General features: G+C 46.5%; 4 protein-coding genes across 8 annotated transcripts in view; 2 read left to right on the forward strand and 2 right to left on the reverse strand.

Moving 5' to 3' along the window:
* Positions 1-945: 945 nt before the first annotated feature.
* Positions 946-12,004, forward strand: LOC105182329 (uncharacterized). 4 transcript variants are annotated; one of them, XM_011139674.3, is made up of 5 exons: positions 946-1,337; positions 4,103-4,221; positions 4,320-4,462; positions 4,829-5,139; positions 5,246-12,004. In XM_011139674.3, the coding sequence occupies exons 1-5, from the start codon at positions 1,101-1,103 to the stop codon at positions 11,525-11,527; spliced, it is 7,092 nt and encodes a 2,363-aa protein (XP_011137976.2). In that variant the 5' UTR covers positions 946-1,100; the 3' UTR covers positions 11,528-12,004. The 4 variants fall into 4 exon arrangements, with proteins under 4 accessions (XP_011137976.2, XP_025161135.1, XP_011137977.2 ...); XM_025305350.1 differs by having other exon boundaries at positions 4,320-5,139; XM_011139675.3 differs by lacking the exons at positions 4,103-4,221; positions 4,320-4,462 and having other exon boundaries at positions 1,118-1,337.
* A 237-nt stretch (positions 12,005-12,241) lies between these two features.
* On the reverse strand, positions 12,242-13,155 carry LOC105182328 (cytochrome c oxidase subunit 6A, mitochondrial). The gene is made up of 3 exons (XM_011139673.3): positions 12,999-13,155; positions 12,551-12,705; positions 12,242-12,443 (listed from the first exon to the last, which is right to left on the reverse strand). Exons 1-3 carry the CDS (start codon positions 13,108-13,110, stop codon positions 12,363-12,365), a joined length of 348 nt encoding a protein of 115 aa, XP_011137975.1. The 5' UTR covers positions 13,111-13,155; the 3' UTR covers positions 12,242-12,362.
* A 610-nt stretch (positions 13,156-13,765) lies between these two features.
* Positions 13,766-16,108, forward strand: Fdh (alcohol dehydrogenase class-3 Fdh). The gene is made up of 7 exons (XM_011139671.3): positions 13,766-13,992; positions 14,278-14,521; positions 14,669-14,889; positions 14,977-15,193; positions 15,305-15,435; positions 15,509-15,783; positions 15,846-16,108. Exons 1-7 carry the CDS (start codon positions 13,972-13,974, stop codon positions 15,871-15,873), a joined length of 1,137 nt encoding a protein of 378 aa, XP_011137973.1. The 5' UTR covers positions 13,766-13,971; the 3' UTR covers positions 15,874-16,108.
* Positions 16,109-18,775: 2,667 nt separating this feature from the next.
* Positions 18,776-19,585, reverse strand: part of Cow (Proteoglycan Cow) — a 124,961-nt gene continuing 124,151 nt past the window's right edge. The window contains exon 10 of one of the 2 annotated variants that reach the window (XM_025305371.1): positions 18,776-19,308. In XM_025305371.1, the coding sequence (XP_025161156.1) occupies positions 19,100-19,308 (209 nt within the window). In that variant the 3' untranslated portion in view covers positions 18,776-19,099. The remainder of the gene's footprint in view (positions 19,309-19,585) is intronic. The other variant, XM_011139670.3, reaches the window with a different exon arrangement.

Below are 19,585 nucleotides of genomic sequence, written 5' to 3' on the forward strand. Positions count from 1 at the left end.
ATAAAACGAGGGGTTCCCGTGGGATTCCGGCGTCATAAATCCCACGAGATTTTGATTTAAGAGGCGCCGTTTCGAACGAATTGCCATCTGCGCGCCACAATTCTGTCGGACGATTTGCACTTGGCACGAGCTTAAACATTCCGATCGAGAGCACTTCCGAAAAAAATTCGGCGCACGCGTTTTAAATCATCGAATGATTCTTGGATTCTTCGACTTGCCTTTCGCTCGCTCGTCGCGTCGGATTCATCGTCGTCTCGCCATCCGTCGTCACCGTCTTAAGCTGTAAGATATATAACGTCGTTATGGTATGACAGATAAACCGATGTAGATGTAGCCGAGTTATGAGTATCTCTCGTCTCGGGAACGCGACGCGCGCGGCCAGTCTAAACATCTCGCGAAGAAGACGATGACGCTCGCGATTCGAAGCCCGGATAGAGGTCCCTCGTGATAGAACTTAGCTTCCTTCCAGAACGATTTTTAACGAACTCTTGTCTAATCGACGATGTATGACAGAAGGTTGCAAGATTACACAAGTTACAAAATAATCTTAACACGCATGATGCGATTAGTGGCCGAGCCGTGGCAGAACGTGCCCTTGCTCCTTCGAATGATCAGATTAGAAAAATCCTAATAACTGCGTGACGTATTAAGGCTATCGCAGAGATAGCCGTGTGCAAAGCGATGTCGACCCAAAGCAAAATAAGATTAAAGAGCCTGGGTGAAACTTTAGATATACATATCCGGTCGTTCTCTCCGCTTCTCTCTCAAGTGCCTGTCACGTGAATCCTAGACCTCATTGGTCCACATTGCTTCGACGTTCATAAACATTTACATCATTGGCTCGGCGAATGCTCGATGACAGCGAGAGGAAGAGAGGGAAGAAGGACAGATAAAGTGAACTCCTCCTCTCCTGAGCAATCTTCTGAGGGATTTTTCAGAGAAGGCGTCTCTCTCTCTCTCTCTCTCTGTTTTTACCCTGTTTCTTCAAAAGAGTGACACCGCCCAACTTGGCTGCGCGAGCCAAGCACGAGCACAAAAGAATTTGCTTCAGACTCTTGTCAGCTCATTCGTACCTCTGCCACTGCCGTGGCTATCACGGGATGTCGTCTGAAGGAACGACTGCGACGAGCACAGAGAAGACGACGCCTGGCCAACGTGAAGAGCACAAGACAAAAGTGAGGAGACGTTGCTGCGATTTCCTACAACGCGGAAGACACGGCGAGGATAAGCACCTCAAGTCGATATCCTGGTGGACTGAGAAGAGGAGATTGCCGCTGCTACCGTCTCTGCCAGCCAACGGCTACATCTGCCGAATATGTCGCGCCGATGTTCACAAGGTATCGTTGTGTGAAATGTGTAATGCTTTTTTCTTTATCGACAGCATGCTTCTTCTAGCTGCGCTGATGATCAGATCCTGCGCATCGAGAGAATGGCTAATGTCACCGAAATTGGATAAATCATTTTCGGTGTCAACTGTGTCGTCTTCTTGTCGTTCTAACATGGAGCATGGCGGCAGCAAGAGCGATTTGCACAAATCGCACTCGACTCGTTTGTTGCGCGCGACGCTTCGTCCTCCCGCACGAATTTGACCGAGTCGCGTTTACAGCCATCGTTCCAGTTCTCGTCATTGTATCTGGGAAAGTACCGAGGGTATCGTAAAGTGTTGAATTTCGTCGTTCGTTTCTGCGATTTCGGGGAACGATTTATGTTATTCTCTCTCTCTCTCTCTCTCTCTCTCTCTCTCTGCCTCGTGTGCACGCGGAAAGTGTCTGTTTTCTCGCTCATTCTCGCTCTTTCTCTCTTTCTCTCTGCGTCCTCCGCATGATTCTATCATCGCGATGAGCTTATACGTAAGCTTATTCGTAAAGTTACATCCTGCGTGTGAAATCGTTGCTTTCGTTGACATTGAGAGGGGAAGAAATGACCGTGGCACTTGTAACGGAAAAGATTTTACCAAGAGAGAGAGAGAGAGAGAGAGAGAGAGAGAGAGAGAGAGAGAGAGAGAGAGAGAGAGAGAGACAAAGTTTACATGGAGTTAACAACGTAATGTACAACATAAACGCCGGATCAAAATAGAGACCGGAACGCGCGTGTGTACAAAATGGAGATGTAAACAAATTATTCTACTTGAGTAGATTTTACACTGTTATTGCGATAACTTCGGTCACTTTGTGTACAAGCATTCCCGGCTCGTTCGCCATCACTTCGAGTTCTTCGTGACGTGTAAGAGAGAAAGAGAGAGACTTCCCTCTTTTCCAGACAAAGGATTCCTCTGTCCCGCTTAGCGGGAGATAAATAAGAGCAGAAACGCAGCTGAGAGGAGCCGTCTGGCCGATTGAAATCTGAGCCGGCTGAAGTAATTGGTAAATCAACAAATTGATCCAAATTGATCGGTCGACGAAATTAATTGTGATTTGATTGATTGTACATTGAGATTAAGGATTAATCAATGTGCAATCAGTCGAGTGAAAGTGATCGATCGAAGCAACCGCCATATATATAATCACGATTTATTCGCGATACTAATTCGAATTATTCCAGTCCATCAAAATTTTAATGTCGATTAATGTACAACACTGGCGTGTCCGATATGAGTTTTATGATACATGTCATCAGTTACCGAGAAGAATGGAATGAAGACAACAATGTTGAAGACTCACCGCGCAACTCACCGCGATATTTTCTTTTTCTCTCTCGTGACTATCGATTCCTCCTTCCACCCCGTCTAATTTACATATAAATATTGGATGTGAATCCGGTCGAGCGATCGGAAGAACAACGAGCCAGAGATTGAAAAGCACATGTTTTTATCAGGCCTTCAGTAATTTCAGCGCGTGATAGCCGGTTGCGAGCGATTATAAATATTTCTCGCTAGTCCACCACGAGCTAGCTTTAGCTGCTAGCTTTAGCTGCTGAATAAATAACGAGACGAAGAGCGCCCTCAATATTCAATACGAGCAGGTAAACCGGTTGTTTCACCGCGTCAATATTCTACGAGTGAATTGGATAGTTAAGGTATAAGAATAGTTTGTCCGCAGTGAGAATGAGCTTATCTACCTTCGCTTCGCTTCGCTTAACACAGGATGATTCGGCAGAGTAACCTATATAAGTCCCTTACAAGTCACGTTCAAAGATCACGCATGTCCGACGTGTTACTCTAAACGATATCAGACTCGAATCTTGAAGAGGTAAATTAGTAGAAAAGGGACGTGCGTATATGTGTGCGTCGACGAGAGCGTAACGAGGGAAAAATCTCCGACTTTAAGCAGGACCTCTGCTATCTAGTCGATTATCTCTGCGAGCGGATGAAGACGAAGAACAACAATGGCTGGCTCAAAGAATCAGCCAGCTTTCAAAACGGGCAATAAATATTTCGAGGCTCATATTTCTTTACGAGCGAATCACAAGAACACAGGTCGAACGTCGCAGGCAAGCGTTTCTTTCGGAACTGGAGGACCCTTCCACTTTAAGGTGGTAGGTTCCGTACGATAATTTCCTTTTTCTGCTAGCCTTCCTCGCCGCGAGGCGTGTTGCGCAGGCAGCGGTGAAGGCTGCAATGAAGAGTAAACAGCGCCGAAAAAGGGCTCTTATCATCACGTATCTCGTGCAGAAGGCATCAACGATGAATAAGATTAGGTGAAACGATACCCGAGGGGGAAATGTATCTTCCCTCGTCATTTCTTCACTCTCCGATTGGTCGGAGTAAACACACATTTCGTGAGTAAACGCACAAAATATCTGAGGCGATATTTGCGATCTCCAGATCGGGTCGCTTCTTCGAGATAAGCCTCGGTCACGTCTTTGAAAGAAATTGGGCCTCAAAGAAGTTACATGTTAAGGGCAGATAATGCCCGATGGCGGCCATCGTCGCGGAGATACCGATCAGAGATTACGAACGAAATCCTTCTTGCCGAGTCCTCGGCAAGCGCTCCTCCTCGTGAGCGCAACAGTCGCCGCCGCCAGCGAAGATCACGCAGCACGAGACAACGTGCAACGATAACGACGACGATAACGGAACAACCCCGTGCGATCCGGCGGCATGTTGCTCGTTGGGACTCGACTGGAGATCTAACCGCGACAAACACGATGGTGATTGTTTCAGTTGAAAGGCGAACTGCAGAAGTTAGGGTTGCCCAAGCAGTCTGTCGGCGAGGCGCTGCTACAGCTCACGACCAGGCCGTGCGTGCTCCTGAAGAGCCAGCTCGCGAAACCTTATCATGGGTGAGTCGAACTCGCATGATTTCTTCGGGAATTCCGCCCGGCGACGCTGCTTGAAACTTCAGGTGGCACTAGTTGTAGCGTTAAACCTACGGTTTCAGAGCGCAACAATCGCCGTTCCCGTCGAACAAAGAGCCGCCGCGGTCGCAGCACGACGACTGCCGATATTCCGTTTCATTCCTCGAACGGCGGTTTCAACACGGCGAGCGTGAAGACGACGCTGTGATAAAATACCGGTCGGAAGGTACACGAGATCCCGTAGCTCAGCAACTTAACCGAAAGGGCGAAAGCGATGTAAGATTAGACGCGGCAGCTGAGGCTTTATCGTTGAATATTATGACGGACGCTGATAAAACTTGTGCGAATGACGCTCCCGAGTACAGCTTATCAGAGGGGAGATCGTCGACAAGCGACGGTTCGGAGAAATCGATAAATTACGAAATGGAACACTTTCATCTCGGAAATGAAGTTACCGGCTCGATAGATGAAGCTGTCTTCGTATTAGGCACCAGCACACCCAGCAAACGGAAGTGTCCCTCGTCAGGGACGAGATTAATGCCCAGACCGAGAAAGCATCATTTTTATTCTGTAAACGGTGGCTTTTCAACAGGTGCCGTTCCCGATGAAGAAACAACGAAGAGGAAGAGGAATGAAGAGGCGAACCGTAGACGGCCCTCATTGACGTCGAGCGAGTCGTCAGACTGTACGACTGTGCGAACGCATGGCTGTGAATCCAGTGACAATATTCCCGGCATCGACATCCGGCGACTCGACTTCTCGAGCAGCGCCATGACCTCCGAATGGAAGATACGAGATTACGAGGCAAAAGTTGACAGAGCCGTGAGTGAGGACGAAGTCGCGACTACATCGGACGAGCGCGCACAGAAGTCCCGGCTCGACCGAAAGTTTCCGATTGAGCAGGTAAATTCATCAACAATTAAATGCCAAGCCCGTTTAAACCCACTAGACCCATTCGACCCATTAAAATCACACGATTCCAACGAAAAGCGCGAAACTCAATTTGCAGTACACAGACCGACACAAGAGAAATCTGCCTGGGCCGGGAATCGGCTATAAAACGGGAGACAAGAGGAAGCTGACTTCGACGGACGAACCTGTCACGTTAAGCGAAAAGATCCAGAGGAAGATCCAGATGGATAAGTTGGCGGCTATGAATCTGACAATCGGTGATACCGAGCTAGCTAATAGATACGGAAGAGTCACTGACGATGAGTTTACCGAGCGAGCCACTGAAGGAGACGCTGAAGAAGATCCACGGACGAATCGACCAAGAAACAAGGGATGCGCGAAAAGCGACAGAGACTCGCCCGCGATGGACGCGATTAGCAGAATGGAGACGACGAAGACGATCAAGTGCGTACGGAAGAAATTTCGCAATATATTCGGTGGGATTGTCGATAGCAGCGAGAGCGAGGAAGAGCGCGCAATTTTACGCGCATACGTCGCGAAGCAGAGATCCATCGATTCGTACAGTACGAAGGCGGGAGACTTCTCCGAGGACGACGTAGCGTCGTGTAAGCGCGAGGTTTACACGCCAGTCGATCACTCGCAGAATGACTCAGCGGACCTGGTGGGGGCGAAGCCCGAGACGGGTGGTGACTCCTTTGCTACTAGCTTCGCGACTAGCGATATGGAAAATGTTACGAGTCAAAATGACACGTCTATAGATTCTCCCACGCTCGGGCCAAATGTGAATGCTGCAGAGACAGATGAGGTGGATAGGAATAAGGAACAAATGCAAGAAATACGTACGCTACTTCGGAACTTTCGACAAAAATTGTCGAGGGAGATATCGAGCGTCTTCGAGAGAGAGAGGCCGAGTGACGGCTGGAGCAGCAACATTGAGCACATTTTAAGAGAGATTCGGAGATTTACCGACGATACAGGCAGCTCTGTGACCGACGAGGATGCAAGTGTGCACGACGACTCGAAATCGAATGTAGATTCGTTGAACGCATCCCCGAGGACGAAACTCATTTCTGACATCGAGGACAGTGAGAACAGCGATACTTGTGATACGGCTGATCCAGCATTGAGAAGTGACATCGCGGGTAACAGCAGCTCCTCGATAGCCGGTCGCGATTTTACAGCCGAGTTTCCGGAGAAGAGCCGCCAGGCGCGCGCTGTCGGCAACGAGAGCTGCGGCGTAGACGTGTCTTCTTCGATCAACATCTGCCCTCAAACGTCACCGGCCGTGATCACTGCCAATCGTGGCTCGACACCGACGTCTCCGGAGAAAAATTCCCACGCGTCGGTAAGCAACGTCAACGAAGATTCGTGCGTGGACGCGCCCGCAAGTCGATCCTCTGTAAATACCGAAAACAATCAAGCGTCAGCGGGCGGCGCTTCTGACTCCACCGATGAAATTGAACTGACGATGAAGGTCAGTTCGAGCTCGGAGCCTGCGAACGAAGATGAGATCTCGGTGAAAATTCCACTGTCCACGAACAAGAGCAACATCGAGAAGATTAACAACGAGCTTCGCTGTGTGATCTTGAAAGTCTCGTCCAAACTCACCGCGAGCGCGACTGCAAGTGCGAGGCAGATACTGAAAGGTCTGTTCGATGCTGGTCAAGTTATCGCTAAGAGCGTCGAAACTCAAACAGACACCAATCGCTCTCTACAGGAGGAGAATGCTCTGGCGGATGCACGACGCAGGAGTAACGACGACAGGGAGAATGCGACGAGGGGTGATAAAAGAGCAGAAGGTGACCGATCCGTCGAGCGAGAGAGCGCGCAACAGACAGCAACGCTGCTGTTCTCAGCGGAGACCAGTACCGAATGGAAGGGCGTCTTCGGCATGCCTGATCCAGACGGACCAAACACTTCTTCGTGTGCAACGGGAAGGAAGAGCGCTGCTAAAGACTCAGCCACTGCCATCGGGTCTCCTCGAGTGTCCGAGTCCTCTTCGTTACCGAGTTCTTCGGCCAGGAACTGGAAAAGTTACAACTTAATGAACAAAGAGGTCAAATTGTTACAGAATATCGGCATGTGTCTTCAGATGTATCGTATATTTGTCAATGACGACACCGATTTGAATTTCCAACAAAAACAACTGATACATTTCGGAACGAAGTTGTTCCAACTCCTGATAGAACTGGAACAGTTATTGTCGGAAAACGGAACGGATGCTTATCTGGTCATGGATTGTATCGTACACAAGCTTAATCGCGGTGTATTAAAAAGCTGCCCGACGTCGGACGCAGAAATCATGAAGTGCCTGCACGTAAGCTTCGCATTAAAGACCGACGGGTTAAAGTACGTCGGTGATGCTTCCAGTCAAGCAACGGCCGCGAGCGCAACGATGCCGAGTGCCAGCGCGCAGAATTTGCCTCAAGCCGTTCAACGTGGATCACCGTCAGCCCAGGAAATACCGAAACCGAGAGAAACGACGAAAGCAGCTGCTGACAAACAGCAATCTCAGACAGCCGCGACAAAAGCCCCGAGTGAACCGAGCAAGGCCGCGCGCGTACCGCAACAATGGCTGCCAAGTGCAACTAGTAGCAGCAGCAGCAGCAGCAGCTCGCAGGGCTTGCCGGCGAGCGGCACGGAGCAACCGTCGTCCGTGCAGCCGAGTCCAACGAGCGCGAACGTCAGCTTCCCGCGATTAGCGGAGAACGCGAGCAACGTCCCGCACATGCCGGGAGCAAGCTCGGCTTGTACGTCCGCGAGTATCATCGGTCAGCAGCAATCCTCGGCCAGCACGAGCGGTACTCAGCGTGCGCAACGGTCGTCGAGTTCAGCGACGGATAGGATCGTTGGACAGCAAGAATCGTTGAACAGTGCAGTCCCATGCGGGCAGCGGCCGAGTTCGAAGCCGACAAACGTCCAGCAACCGGCCGAGGCTGCTAAGTTATACAACTACGCCATGCTGGAGCGAAATGCGATGCTGCAGGAAAATATGCGGTATTTCTTGGCCAGCATAAACAACGTTCCGCAGACGAGGGGTCAAGTGACGCCGGCGGGTCCCGATGGGCAGCCAAGCCTGGCCGAGAAGCACGACGACTCGGCGAAGAGCGCGTGCGACGTTGTACCGCCGCCGTCGCGGATGAGCACCGATCAGCAGCAACAATCCGCGAGGAGTATACTCAACATCCCGAGCTTGCAGTCGCAGCAACGCGCAGCGACCGGAGAACGGAGCCAACAGCTCGGTGAGTTCGTCGGAGCTGGGACCTCCGCGAACGCGAGCAACATTGCGTCCTCGGTGCTGAACATCAATCAGCCTCGACGCGGCGGCGCGAATGTCGCTGCGCACTGCGGTATACGCGAGCCCTTCAGAGACATGTCGAACGTCAGCAACAAACGACGTATCTGTTCGCGACCCACGTACCCGGCGTGTACCAACGTTGCTTATCCAACGTTGCCGCCGGACGCACAGAACGTCCTCGTTCGCCCGAGCGACGTGAACGCGTGGAAAAACGTGAGCTCGCTGCCTGCTAGCGCGGCTGCAGGCATCAGCGGCAGACCGCCACGGCTGCCGCCACAGACGAGCAACGGTACAGCGATGCTCGTGAATGCGCAGCAACAGCAACAAGTAGTCGCGGCGGGCGAAAACATCCCTCTCATTGGCACCCTGTCAAACGTAATCAACACTTTGTCGACCCTTTCCTCAGCTCCTCAGCAGCTCCTCCAGAGCGCCCTGCCGAACGCAGCGGGGAACGCAGCCAGACCGCAGCCTGACACCTCATCTCTCTCAAGGCCGCGAAATCCTCTAGCTCATCATACGTCAGCTGTGCAGTACAGTTTGCCTACGTATCCGATTTATCCACCGCAACAGTCGCAATACATGCACTTTCCGCCCTTCGACCCACGACTGTACGTCCTAACGTACAACCTGGGGGGGAACGGCGCGAACATTGCACCGACGGCGAGTAGCATGATGCATAACCCCTTCCCCGTGAACGCCGCGGCGGCGGCAGCCACGGGCGGCATCCTCGCGGCAGCTTCGCCGAGCGACTTGCCGTCGAGTACGTCGCAGTCCACCGCTGCGAGGACGCGGCGATACACGCGCACGGCGAAGCAAGTGGCTACGACGTCGGCCACGAGCTCACAAAAGAACGTCCCGCAAAATGCCGTTGCGACCGTTGCGACGAAGGCACCATCGACTTCGCTGCAGAAGACGACCACGAGCGCACCATCGTCGAGCCATCCGCTGGAAACGCCGGTGTCCTTGGAAAAAGCCAGCGCTCCTGCGCAGGACACCTCGGCGAGGCGCGACGTGGACGACGGTGCGTTGATCGAGACGCAGAGGAACCCCGCTGCGGAGCCACATCAATTGGAACAAAATTCACAAAGGAACACGTCCGCGGATACCTCCACGATTCCATCCCAAGATCCGCAAGATCTTTCTAAACTTCCGAAGAATCCGGCTGATTTCCCTGCGGATTCATCCGCGGATCTCTCAAAGGATCCGTCCAATCTCTCGCAAAGTGCATCTAGTCTCTCTAATAATCCGCTTAAAAGCAAGTTGCAGAGGGAAGCGGAACAGTTTGCGGCGACCGAGAGCGAGCAGACATCGTCGCGAATGTCGTCGTTGCAGCTTGCGGCGGCGCAGACCGCTCACAGCTTTAATTTCAACTTGAACATCTTCACGGATGACGAGCAGCGTACGATTCGAGAGCATTTGGATTATTACCTCAGCATCTCCCCTAAACAGATACGGCTTACATTTGCATTCAGGAAGCAGCAACTGCAACTGTGGAAGTGGGAGAGGAGCATGTTACGTTGCTTCCAGAATTGCTTGCAGACGAGCATTCCCTGCGAGCTCACAGAGGTAACCGGCGAAGAGGTGCGAGATGGCGAGGCGCAGTCGCTCGTCGCCTGCCGGAAAGAAAAGTCACCTGAGCGAGAAAGCGACACGACGGAGCAGAGGCGTGGGCAAAAACTCGAGAAGATGATACAACGTCTGTACAATAACTTCAATCCGGACGCTTCGACGTCGACCTCAACGATGATAGATTCGTCGATGAGACTGCGAGAAGAGGAGTCTACACCGACGAAGCACACAACGACAAAGACACCACCCTCCGGACTTGTCGAGCATGTAGAGTCGCGAGAGCAGAATAAAGACATGCCGCTGCTGCTGTCGCCGTCGCCGTCGCCGACGACGACAACGACAACGACGACGACGACGACGACGACGTCTTTGGTCCCGGAACTGACATCTTCTCTCCAACAACCGAGTACTTCGCCAAACATTCCGAATGCGTCGCGCGAACACCCGACGGCGGATGCGCGGGATACCACGGAACCTGAAGAAATTGCCGAGCCTACGCCAATGGTTTCGTCTGCTAAACAGCCGTCTAAACCGTCCTCGTCTCCTCTTGTGGTAGATACACAGGTACTCGGCGACGAATGCAAAGAAGAGTCAAGCTCAGACGTACAGCTGATCGACGAACGCAGAGATGAGTCAAGTTCAAATTTGCAAAAGCAGATCGACGAGATACTTTTCTTGGGGAGATACGGACCGGATGTTTGGACGGACGACGCGATAAAGCATGAATCCGTGAAACACGAGAATCTGCCAGATATAGAAGAAGACATAGGTGCAAACCTGATCGATTTGTGTCACAGTTCGCTGGAAGTGGAAGACGTTGAGATAACGCACGAGTCATCGGTACCAAAGACGGAGGAAACGGAGGAAGTTCAAGTATCAGAAAACTTTGAAGTTTCGAAGGATGAATCTTTCGAGGGAGAGATCGTTCGATCGCAAGCAATCGGTACCTCGGTGCGGTGTGAAGATACGAAAGAGGAGACGAAATTGTCCACTTGTAGTGACCTTGGAACAAGTAACGAACAACTTTGTCTCTCGTTGGAACTGAAACACGAAGAATCACAGGTTGTCGTTAAGATAGAAGATACAGAAATGTACCCGAGCATTATCGCCGTAAACGATGCTGACATCGCTGCGTGCAATTCTATGAAGATGGAAGACCTGGATCCTGCGAATACTCTGAATATCTTAGGCATCTGCAGCATACCGCCGTCCTCATACGATCAGATGCAAGATTTCGATACGCACTTGATCCACGACGATGAGTCGCAGCTCTGGGATGAGAAAGAGGATAAAGAATTGTGCGATGTAAACAATGCTTTGGAAATTATGGACATGGACGATATACCGTGCTTACGTTGCAAACGTAAGAGCGCAGTGTGCTGCGAGAATTGCTTGGCCGCTTGTTACTGTTCCAAGCGTTGCGCGAATCTTCATTGGCATTCGAGTCACCATATGCACTGTAAACCACACAATCACTCTATCTCCCCTCCTGATGATTTACAATCGGACTAGAGATCATCTTGGCTCGCATCCCAAAATACAAACAATGTTCCTTGGAGATCCTGAAGTTCCTTGAACCAATATATAGATAATATTGGGCCTTCCATTCGCTTATTACAATCGATATTTTTTTGTTGCATTTAAAATATCAAGGTTCATCCTCTACAATAACAGTATTCCATAAATTATTACATGATGTAGGATGATGAGATAAACAGCAGCAGGATGAAATAATCATTTGTAAGGACGAGATATATTTGAAAGTATCGATGAAAAGAACTTGTGTAATTGTACTCCTATAAACATCTAAAATATTATTTGAATAGTTATATTTATATATTTATAATTTATAATAAAAAAGGATATATGTGTGTATACACATACACACATATGCGCATACACTCACACACATACGCAATATATTCGTGTTTGTTTTCTCTGAATCGAACCTCACATTTATCTCATGTAAATATATGTTTATATATCATACCTTCTTTTAACAGATTCTTTTAGCAACTCAAGCTGTTGATAGAATCGATATATTAAGTTTTCTTTTTTACCCTTCTTCTTCCGTTTTTTCCATTTCTCTGGTAATATCAGAATATACTAAAAGGATATTATAATATTACAAAAGAAAAGAAGAAAACAAATATTGAACTATATAATACAATATAACGATTGCAGTTATAGTACAAGTATGGTAACAATCATAACATGAAGAAAGAATTGATGTATTCCCTTACCAATTTATTGACTCAATTGTTTGTAAGGCAATACAAAGCAGGATATATATTATACAGAATGCTAACGATAGATATAACCATTACGAATCGAATGGTATTAAATTCTATTCCTCATAACCATCAGGTAGAGGATTTGTTTTACGATTGTGGAAGAGGCTGTGATTACCATCTCCCCATGGGAAAGACTGAAAACAATATTATAAGATTATAGATGACAGAAAGTCAAGTATTAGTAAAAAAAAGGATTGAATTTTCAAATTCTATATCTATATTCAATATGTTAAATACATACCTTATTTCTTATTCTCAAATGGTCATACGGAATGAATTCTGGACGTTCGTCATGATGATGAGCCTGATGATTTAAATAGGAATTAAGCATAGCCAGGCCTATTGCTGGAAAGGCTACGAAAAACGACAGCCTCTTCCACAAGATTTCAGCATTCTCTGCAAAGCATATAACATCCCTGTTATGTAATATATATATATATATATATCGACGTTTCACATGAGGACCTTCATGTGATTTATCTTAATTAAAAAATTGAGATCATCATAACATTGTTTACATATAGATTGCAATGCTCAAACGTCAGGTAATATTTAATAAGAACGATACTGTACATGTAACCAGTGACAGTATCGTTCAATTAAGCAGACCGTAATTTATGCAAATAAAAATTCACGTTGTTTACAAATGTAGGAAAGGGAAATTATTTTATTAAATTTAATTTGCTTACTTGAATGGGTACTTCCTTCAGTAGAAGCAGACGAATATTTCCTCGTAAATGTACGAACAACTCTTGTCCAGGCAGCCATTGTTGCTCCTCTTCTGCTTTGCTCTAAAAACATTGATAAAATCCACGTTACAGATGGAATACAAGTGCAGACTTAAAAGGCCATCGCGCACAAAATCACATAGATATATAAGCCTAGCATAAGCTCGTCTCGACCAATGAACATCGAGGAAAATTTATTTAATTGTGGTTAGAGTCTCGGCTAAAATTTATGGAGGCCGATAAATCGTGGTTTGAGTCTCGGCTAAAAATTTGACTATTTTCTTCAACTTGGTATCAGGAGATTGGTGTTTTGGTATTAGGAGAACATAATGTGTGAGGAGTTGTACGAAATAAATTTAGCCATTTACCGACCTCCATAAAATTTAGTCGAGACTCGAACACAATTACTGATTTGAAATTTCGCTCATTTTTTCAATTTTGCGTAAAAGGAGAATATAATAAGCAAAGAGGTATGTCGAATAAATTTAGCCAAGACGTAAATTATAGTTTATCGGTTTATATAAATTTAGCCAAGACTCAAATCACACACATATATTAATTTGAACAGTGTAGCTTGGTGTAGCTGCACTACTTATCGGGTGTTACATTACATTTTATGAAAATTAACATTCTTCAATTCTTGAACTATTTAGTTGGATTCTTCGAAACACTCCGTATTAATTAACGTAATTTAATAAATTGATTAAAAGCCAACTTTTTTGTCAAGACTTGAACCATATTTTATCGACTTGCATCATATTGAGATTCCATCCACATTTGTTTGAGACTGAACAAAAGTAAAAGCACGCAGTACTAATCCTACGTTTTTTTTTGTTATTTAGCAAGTGATTTAGCAAGTTTATTTCTTGCCTTACCATTTATCAAGCTGCGAGTAAACGCTTCCAATCAGCTGAATATATAAATATTCAAAACAATGTCAGACACTGTCGGAAAGGTATGGGTAGACATTAATTTCAACAAGTTTGTTATCAACTTGCCGATTTATCTTTTATTGTTAATTCTTATTATAATCTATTACTCATCATCATCTGGAATTTATTGCGCCACATTTTTTCCATTTCTTCAGTTTGTCATTATAAATACTAGCCTTTCTCGTTTATTGGATATCAAACTTTTGATATTATAATGTTTGATATAATATAATTTGAATTTATAAATATTTATATTTATAAATGTTGGCTTATAAAAGAGATTGAGCAATTTAAATGTATTATATCAGGTGATCAAATGCAAGGCTTTTGTGGCATGGAAGGCAAAAGAGCCTCTGTCTCTGGAAGAAATCGAAGTAGCACCACCGAAAGCGCACGAAGTTCGCATCAAGATAGCAGCTGTGGCACTTTGCCATACAGATGCTTACACTTTAGATGGGTTGGATCCAGAAGGGACATTTCCCTGCATACTTGGCCATGAAGGAAGTGGCATTGTGGAAAGTGTCGGAGAGGGTGTCGATGAATTTCAATGTGGTATAAACTTATTGCAGAATAATCAATCGACTGTATATAAATTAAGATTGTCCTGTAAATTATTGTAAATCATATCATGACCAAATTGTATTGTCGGCTGAATTATAGCTACTTGACACATTGGATTATGTATATAAATAATTACAGGTGATCATGTTGTGCCACTTTACATTCCCCAATGTGGGGAGTGTAAGTTCTGTAAGTCACCGAAAACAAACCTGTGCAGCAAAATTCGTGATACTCAAGGTAAAGGCTTAATGCCTGATGGTACATCTCGTTTCATGTGCAAGGGACGGTCAATTGCACATTTCATGGGTTGCTCCACCTTCTCTGAGTATACAGTGGTAGCTGATATTTCTCTCGCAAAGGTATCAGTGTCATGTATTTTAACAGGATCATACAAAATGCTTTCATAACAGTAAGCTATTATACAATCATTATGAATATCATTGTAGATTACACCTGAAGCGCCATTGGACAAAGTATGCCTCTTGGGTTGCGGAGTATCCACAGGCTATGGTGCAGCTTTAAACACTGCAAAGGTAGAGCCTGGAAGCACTTGTGGTATATGGGGGTTAGGAGCTGTCGGTATGGCCGTGGCACTCGGCTGCAAGAAATCTGGCGCATCTCGTATTATCGGAATAGATCTTAATCCCAACAAATTCGAGCAAGGTAATTTAACGCAACAGAAACATGAATATGAATGTCGGAAAGTGTTTTATGAAATTATAGAAGATACGTATATGACAAGGTTTTACAAATATTCCCGTGTTTCGTTTGCAGCTAAACTCTTTGGATGCACAGAATTCATTAATCCCAAGGATCATGATAAACCTATCCAGCAGGTGTTAACCGAGATGACTGACGGTGGACTAGATTATACCTTTGAATGTGTTGGAAATGTAAACACTATGGTACGGCAGATCTGTCTGTGTTTTACGCGAAAGGAAGAGAGAAGAATCGCGTTCTATGAGAAGTGATTTTCAGAGGGCCGCATTGGAATCCTGCCATAAAGGATGGGGCACGTCCGTGATAATAGGAGTGGCCGCGGCTGGACAGGAGATCAGTACTAGACCGTTCCAATTGGTCACAGGCCGAGTGTGGAAAGGAAGTGCGTTTGGCGGATGGAAATCAAAGCAAAGCATACCGAAACTGGTGGATGAGTATCTGTCGAAGGAATTGCTTCTCGATGAATTTATCACGCACCATTTCCCGCGCGAGAAAATCAACGAGGGGTTTGACTTGCTGCATTCGGGAAATTGGTAAGTTTTAAAAGAGTTTAAGATGGACGTACCGATAATATGAGACGATTTTTCTGTTGCAGCTTGAGAGCTGTTATTAAATTCCAGTAATTAAGTTCCTTGCTTCTCATGCCGGCTCCATACGGTCTTTTGATTCTGGTGATTTACGTGAATCCACGATTTACGTGAAAAATATACACGATAAGATACATATATATATATATATATATACATATGTGAGGTTTTCTATTCACGAATTGTACTGTTCGTTTGTTACGTACTTTTGCATGTACTGAATGACGATGCTAGAAACAAAAGAGATTCAATAAATTTGGTATCAATATCATACCATACGTGGTTTCGCAAAACACTCTAACCAATTTCTACAACAATCTTTATTCATAAAGAATTCTTACAGCCACATGTACAATACCAATCAAGTGAGATACTTACGGTAGCTCTTGAATGAAGTAAAAATTCTTTACGCTTTGATCAAGTGCATACCTTACAAAAACCATCACGGGTACGAAGGTCACTGACGATGATTTTCTCATTGTATATAATTATGTATATACAATATGCAAGACTCGATAAAACTATTTACGTTCGCTTGTAGTTTATATTAATTAGTCTAGATCGACAGTACAATAAGTCAGGCAGAATGCAAATTGCGCTTGATGCAGGAAGGAGTATGCGTTAGCTCATTGCGGACGATGTTGTTTTTATCAGTTAAATATGCAGATATAATTTCTTTTCTCTCCCCTCTCAATTGTCATCCACATATCCTTGTATGCGCAAGATTGACACGCCATGTCCGTTAAGGCAAGACATTATGGATCCGACATTATGAACCGACAACGATCAGGACACCTACGTTTTAAGTAACAAAAGACAAAATGCAGAGAGGTGTAAGTTTTTGTTTATAAAAATAGATAGTTGAAACGATAAGTGTTATCATGTATCGTGTGAGTGAGAACAAAACGAAGCGCGTACATGGATAAGGAAGTGAGATAATCAAGAGACGTTCTTAATCGTGTCTTAATCAAACACTTCAGTACGTACCATTTTGCCTTTGATCCGTACCTCTGATGAGGATGAGTATTATTTTCCCTGAATACCTCGCTAAAGGAATGCATGTCGCGCGAAGTGAGACGCGTTAGGCTCGCAAAATGAATCGTCACTTTCACCATTCTAAATGAGACACGTGTAATTTGCATTGACTATCTCTACGTAAATTGCCTTCTAATGCTAGGGGCATATTCACATAGTCACACTGATCTTTTTTTTTTCTCTCTACGGATTACATGTTATTCTAATATCTACGGTGTACCACACACTCTTTAAGTAAAAGTTGTAAGTAAAAATGCTTATAATTACAGTAAATGCAGACGAATCACGACGTCGAACATTTTTCTAGCTTCGTAGAAAACAATCTCTCTCTTTTTTTCTTTCTTTCTTGATCTCTCGCTCTCTTTCTTTCTATTTCTTGTTCTCAGTGTCGCGTGATGGATGTTTCGATTGCGCGTGTGAAAAATCATAATGCGTATATACTTCTCTCTGCGAATCGAGCCGCGCGATAATACAGGATGACAACACAGCACATCCCGTTTCCCGTTTACTTCGTCTAAATAAGCGACCTCTCGTCTCAATCAACCATTCTCAAACGGTCCTCACACGGTCGTGATTGAACTGCGGTGTAGTATGAAATAGGTCGTTAGCGAGTACGAAATAGGTCGTTCTTTCTTCCGTGTATAATCTTACACTATAATTCCGCATCATAACGCAAGGCGGCTACGAGAGAAAGAAGAATAACTTAAAAAGTGCGCTCCGAGCTTGCCCGAAAGAACGGAATAAATAAGCGGGACTCTCTATTACCGCGCGTTCGGCGAAAACACAGCCGAAAGTGAAGTGACAAGAGCTTTACGGGAACCTATTTCGTTTTGTGGATCAACTAAGCTCTCTCAGCGCGAGTGCAAGCGCGACGGTAGAATGAATTCGCACTTTTACCCCGTTGACGCTCTCATATGCTCTCTCTCTCTCTCTCTCTCTCTCTCTCTCTCTCTCTCTCTCCCCCCCCTCCCTCTCCCTCTCTCTCTCTCCCTCGCAGTTAACTCGACTCTACACACGGTTGCTGCACTATTATACCATATAGAAATCATAATTATCATGTCCGTAACGTTATGTATATCGGGTTAATCTAGCGGTTAGAAATCATATACAGGGCGCGTCACTCGCGTGTTTCCTCGTTAAATGTTAATTTTGCGTCAGAGCGCGTATGTGAATTCTGGCAACGGTGCAACGAAATTATCCTGCGCGTTCTGTTCCGTGTCCAACATGTCCTCTCTCTCTCTCTCTCTCTCTCTCTTTCTTCTCCTCCCTCGCCCTCGTCGTCCAGGTCAGCTCTATCTGTCGCATAGTTTCGCGAATCCCTCTATTTTGTATACGCGTAAATAGTTCGTAATTATGGTATTTATAGACGAGTTGTGCATCGAAGGTACCTCTCGATGGTGGCGCGGAGATAATCCGCCGGTCGGTATTCAGCGCGGCTCGTAAATGCGGAATTGTCCCCCTTTCCGCCTCTCGCTCTCTTTCTCTCTCTCTCTCTCTCTCTCTCTCTCTCTCTCTCTCTCTCTCTCTCTCTCTCTCTCTCTCTCTCTCTCTCTCTCTCTCTTTCTCTCTCTCTCTCTCTCTCTCTCTCTCTCTCTCTCTCTCTCTCTCTCTCGCACGCTCCGTCGCCGGCAAGCCTCACACGCACTTTCGGTCGTATTTGCGTATTCCCTACACGGACTATCGGAATATTGCGCGGAATTACGATTGCACGGGGTCTACGGCATTCGGTGGCGGCGAACGTCGTTAGTCGGACACGCAGTTTATTATTGCACGACAGGCAAGACACTCGCTACTTTATTTACGTCGATTAGAGCTTCCTAATTGGGACGCGACGGACTAAAGAGAGTCGTACGACGACGCGACGATGATCTCTCTCTTTCTCTCTCTCTCTCTTTTTTCTCTCTTTCTGTCCGATCATCTGAGCCGACCTTCCCGAGCCCGTTAACTAATTAATCGTCGTGCTTTTCGTTGCTCTTGGAACTCATCGTTTAGGCTCACACATTTCGTCTTATCGCGCGTGGATCGCGGCCTCGAACAGGACGATCGGCAGGCGGTCCGACGACGTGGAGGAGCAGCAGCCCTGTCGGCTCCGCTGGGCGACCGGACGTCGCGCATCCCCCCTTCCCCTAGCGAGGGGAGAACCCAGCCTTCCGATCGCGCGCAGTCGGCACCGCTTATATCGGTTGGAATGCTGCGTTCCCGTTGCTGACCGCCGTCCCTAATGCGCCTAAAAATCTAATGGTTGATCGGCCGAGCCTTCGAGGTCCTGAGCGGAATCGGTACCACCATCCTCGTCATCGTCGAGATCCACGCTGTTGGTCTTGAGCCCGCCGCTGCTGATCTTGTTCACGATCATGTCTGCAAGAGGTGATTGTTGATCGGAAAAGAGGAAGAGAGACGGATGCGGCTTGAAATGCGCGTTCAATTCGATCAAATCTGTGAAAATTTCGAGCTGCGCTAAAATACGACTCCGCTATGAAATTCGCTAGAGGAAACATTATTAACCGCGCTATTGATTTGCAACGAGAGGTACCGCTCGCGGCCGCTCATTTCCTTGTCACTGAACATCATATATATGCGGTACATGCAAACGCGCGATTTTACAAAATTTTACAAAAGCGAAGTTTAATCGAAGCGCGGGGAGGTTGGGTTATCGCCTCCTCGATTATTTTCTCTCGATGTGCCGGGAACGTTTATCGGAATTTCGACACGT

This window comes from Harpegnathos saltator, unplaced genomic scaffold, assembly GCF_003227715.2.
Source record: "Harpegnathos saltator strain DR-91 unplaced genomic scaffold, Hsal_v8.6 scaffold12, whole genome shotgun sequence".
NCBI lineage: Eukaryota > Metazoa > Arthropoda > Insecta > Hymenoptera > Formicidae > Harpegnathos > Harpegnathos saltator.

Excerpts from the sequence above, each read along its gene's own strand:
- LOC105182328 (XM_011139673.3), bottom strand. The coding sequence starts at position 13,110 with ATGTTTTTAGAGCAAAGCAGAAGAGGAGCAACAATGGCTGCCTGGACA. Across the intron at positions 12,706-12,998 it reads TGAAGGAAGTACCCATTCAA|AGAATGCTGAAATCTTGTGG; the intron begins GTAAGCAAATTA and ends TATGCTTTGCAG. Across the intron at positions 12,444-12,550 it reads ATTTGAGAATAAGAAATAAG|TCTTTCCCATGGGGAGATGG; the intron begins GTATGTATTTAA and ends TATTGTTTTCAG.
- LOC105182329 (XM_025305350.1), top strand. The coding sequence starts at position 1,101 with ATGTCGTCTGAAGGAACGACTGCGACGAGCACAGAGAAGACGACGCCT. Across the intron at positions 1,338-4,102 it reads GTCGCGCCGATGTTCACAAG|TTGAAAGGCGAACTGCAGAA; the intron begins GTATCGTTGTGT and ends TGATTGTTTCAG. Across the intron at positions 5,140-5,245 it reads GAAAGTTTCCGATTGAGCAG|TACACAGACCGACACAAGAG; the intron begins GTAAATTCATCA and ends CTCAATTTGCAG.
- Fdh (XM_011139671.3), top strand. The coding sequence starts at position 13,972 with ATGTCAGACACTGTCGGAAAG. Across the intron at positions 14,522-14,668 it reads TGTCGATGAATTTCAATGTG|GTGATCATGTTGTGCCACTT; the intron begins GTATAAACTTAT and ends AAATAATTACAG. Across the intron at positions 14,890-14,976 it reads CTGATATTTCTCTCGCAAAG|ATTACACCTGAAGCGCCATT; the intron begins GTATCAGTGTCA and ends ATATCATTGTAG.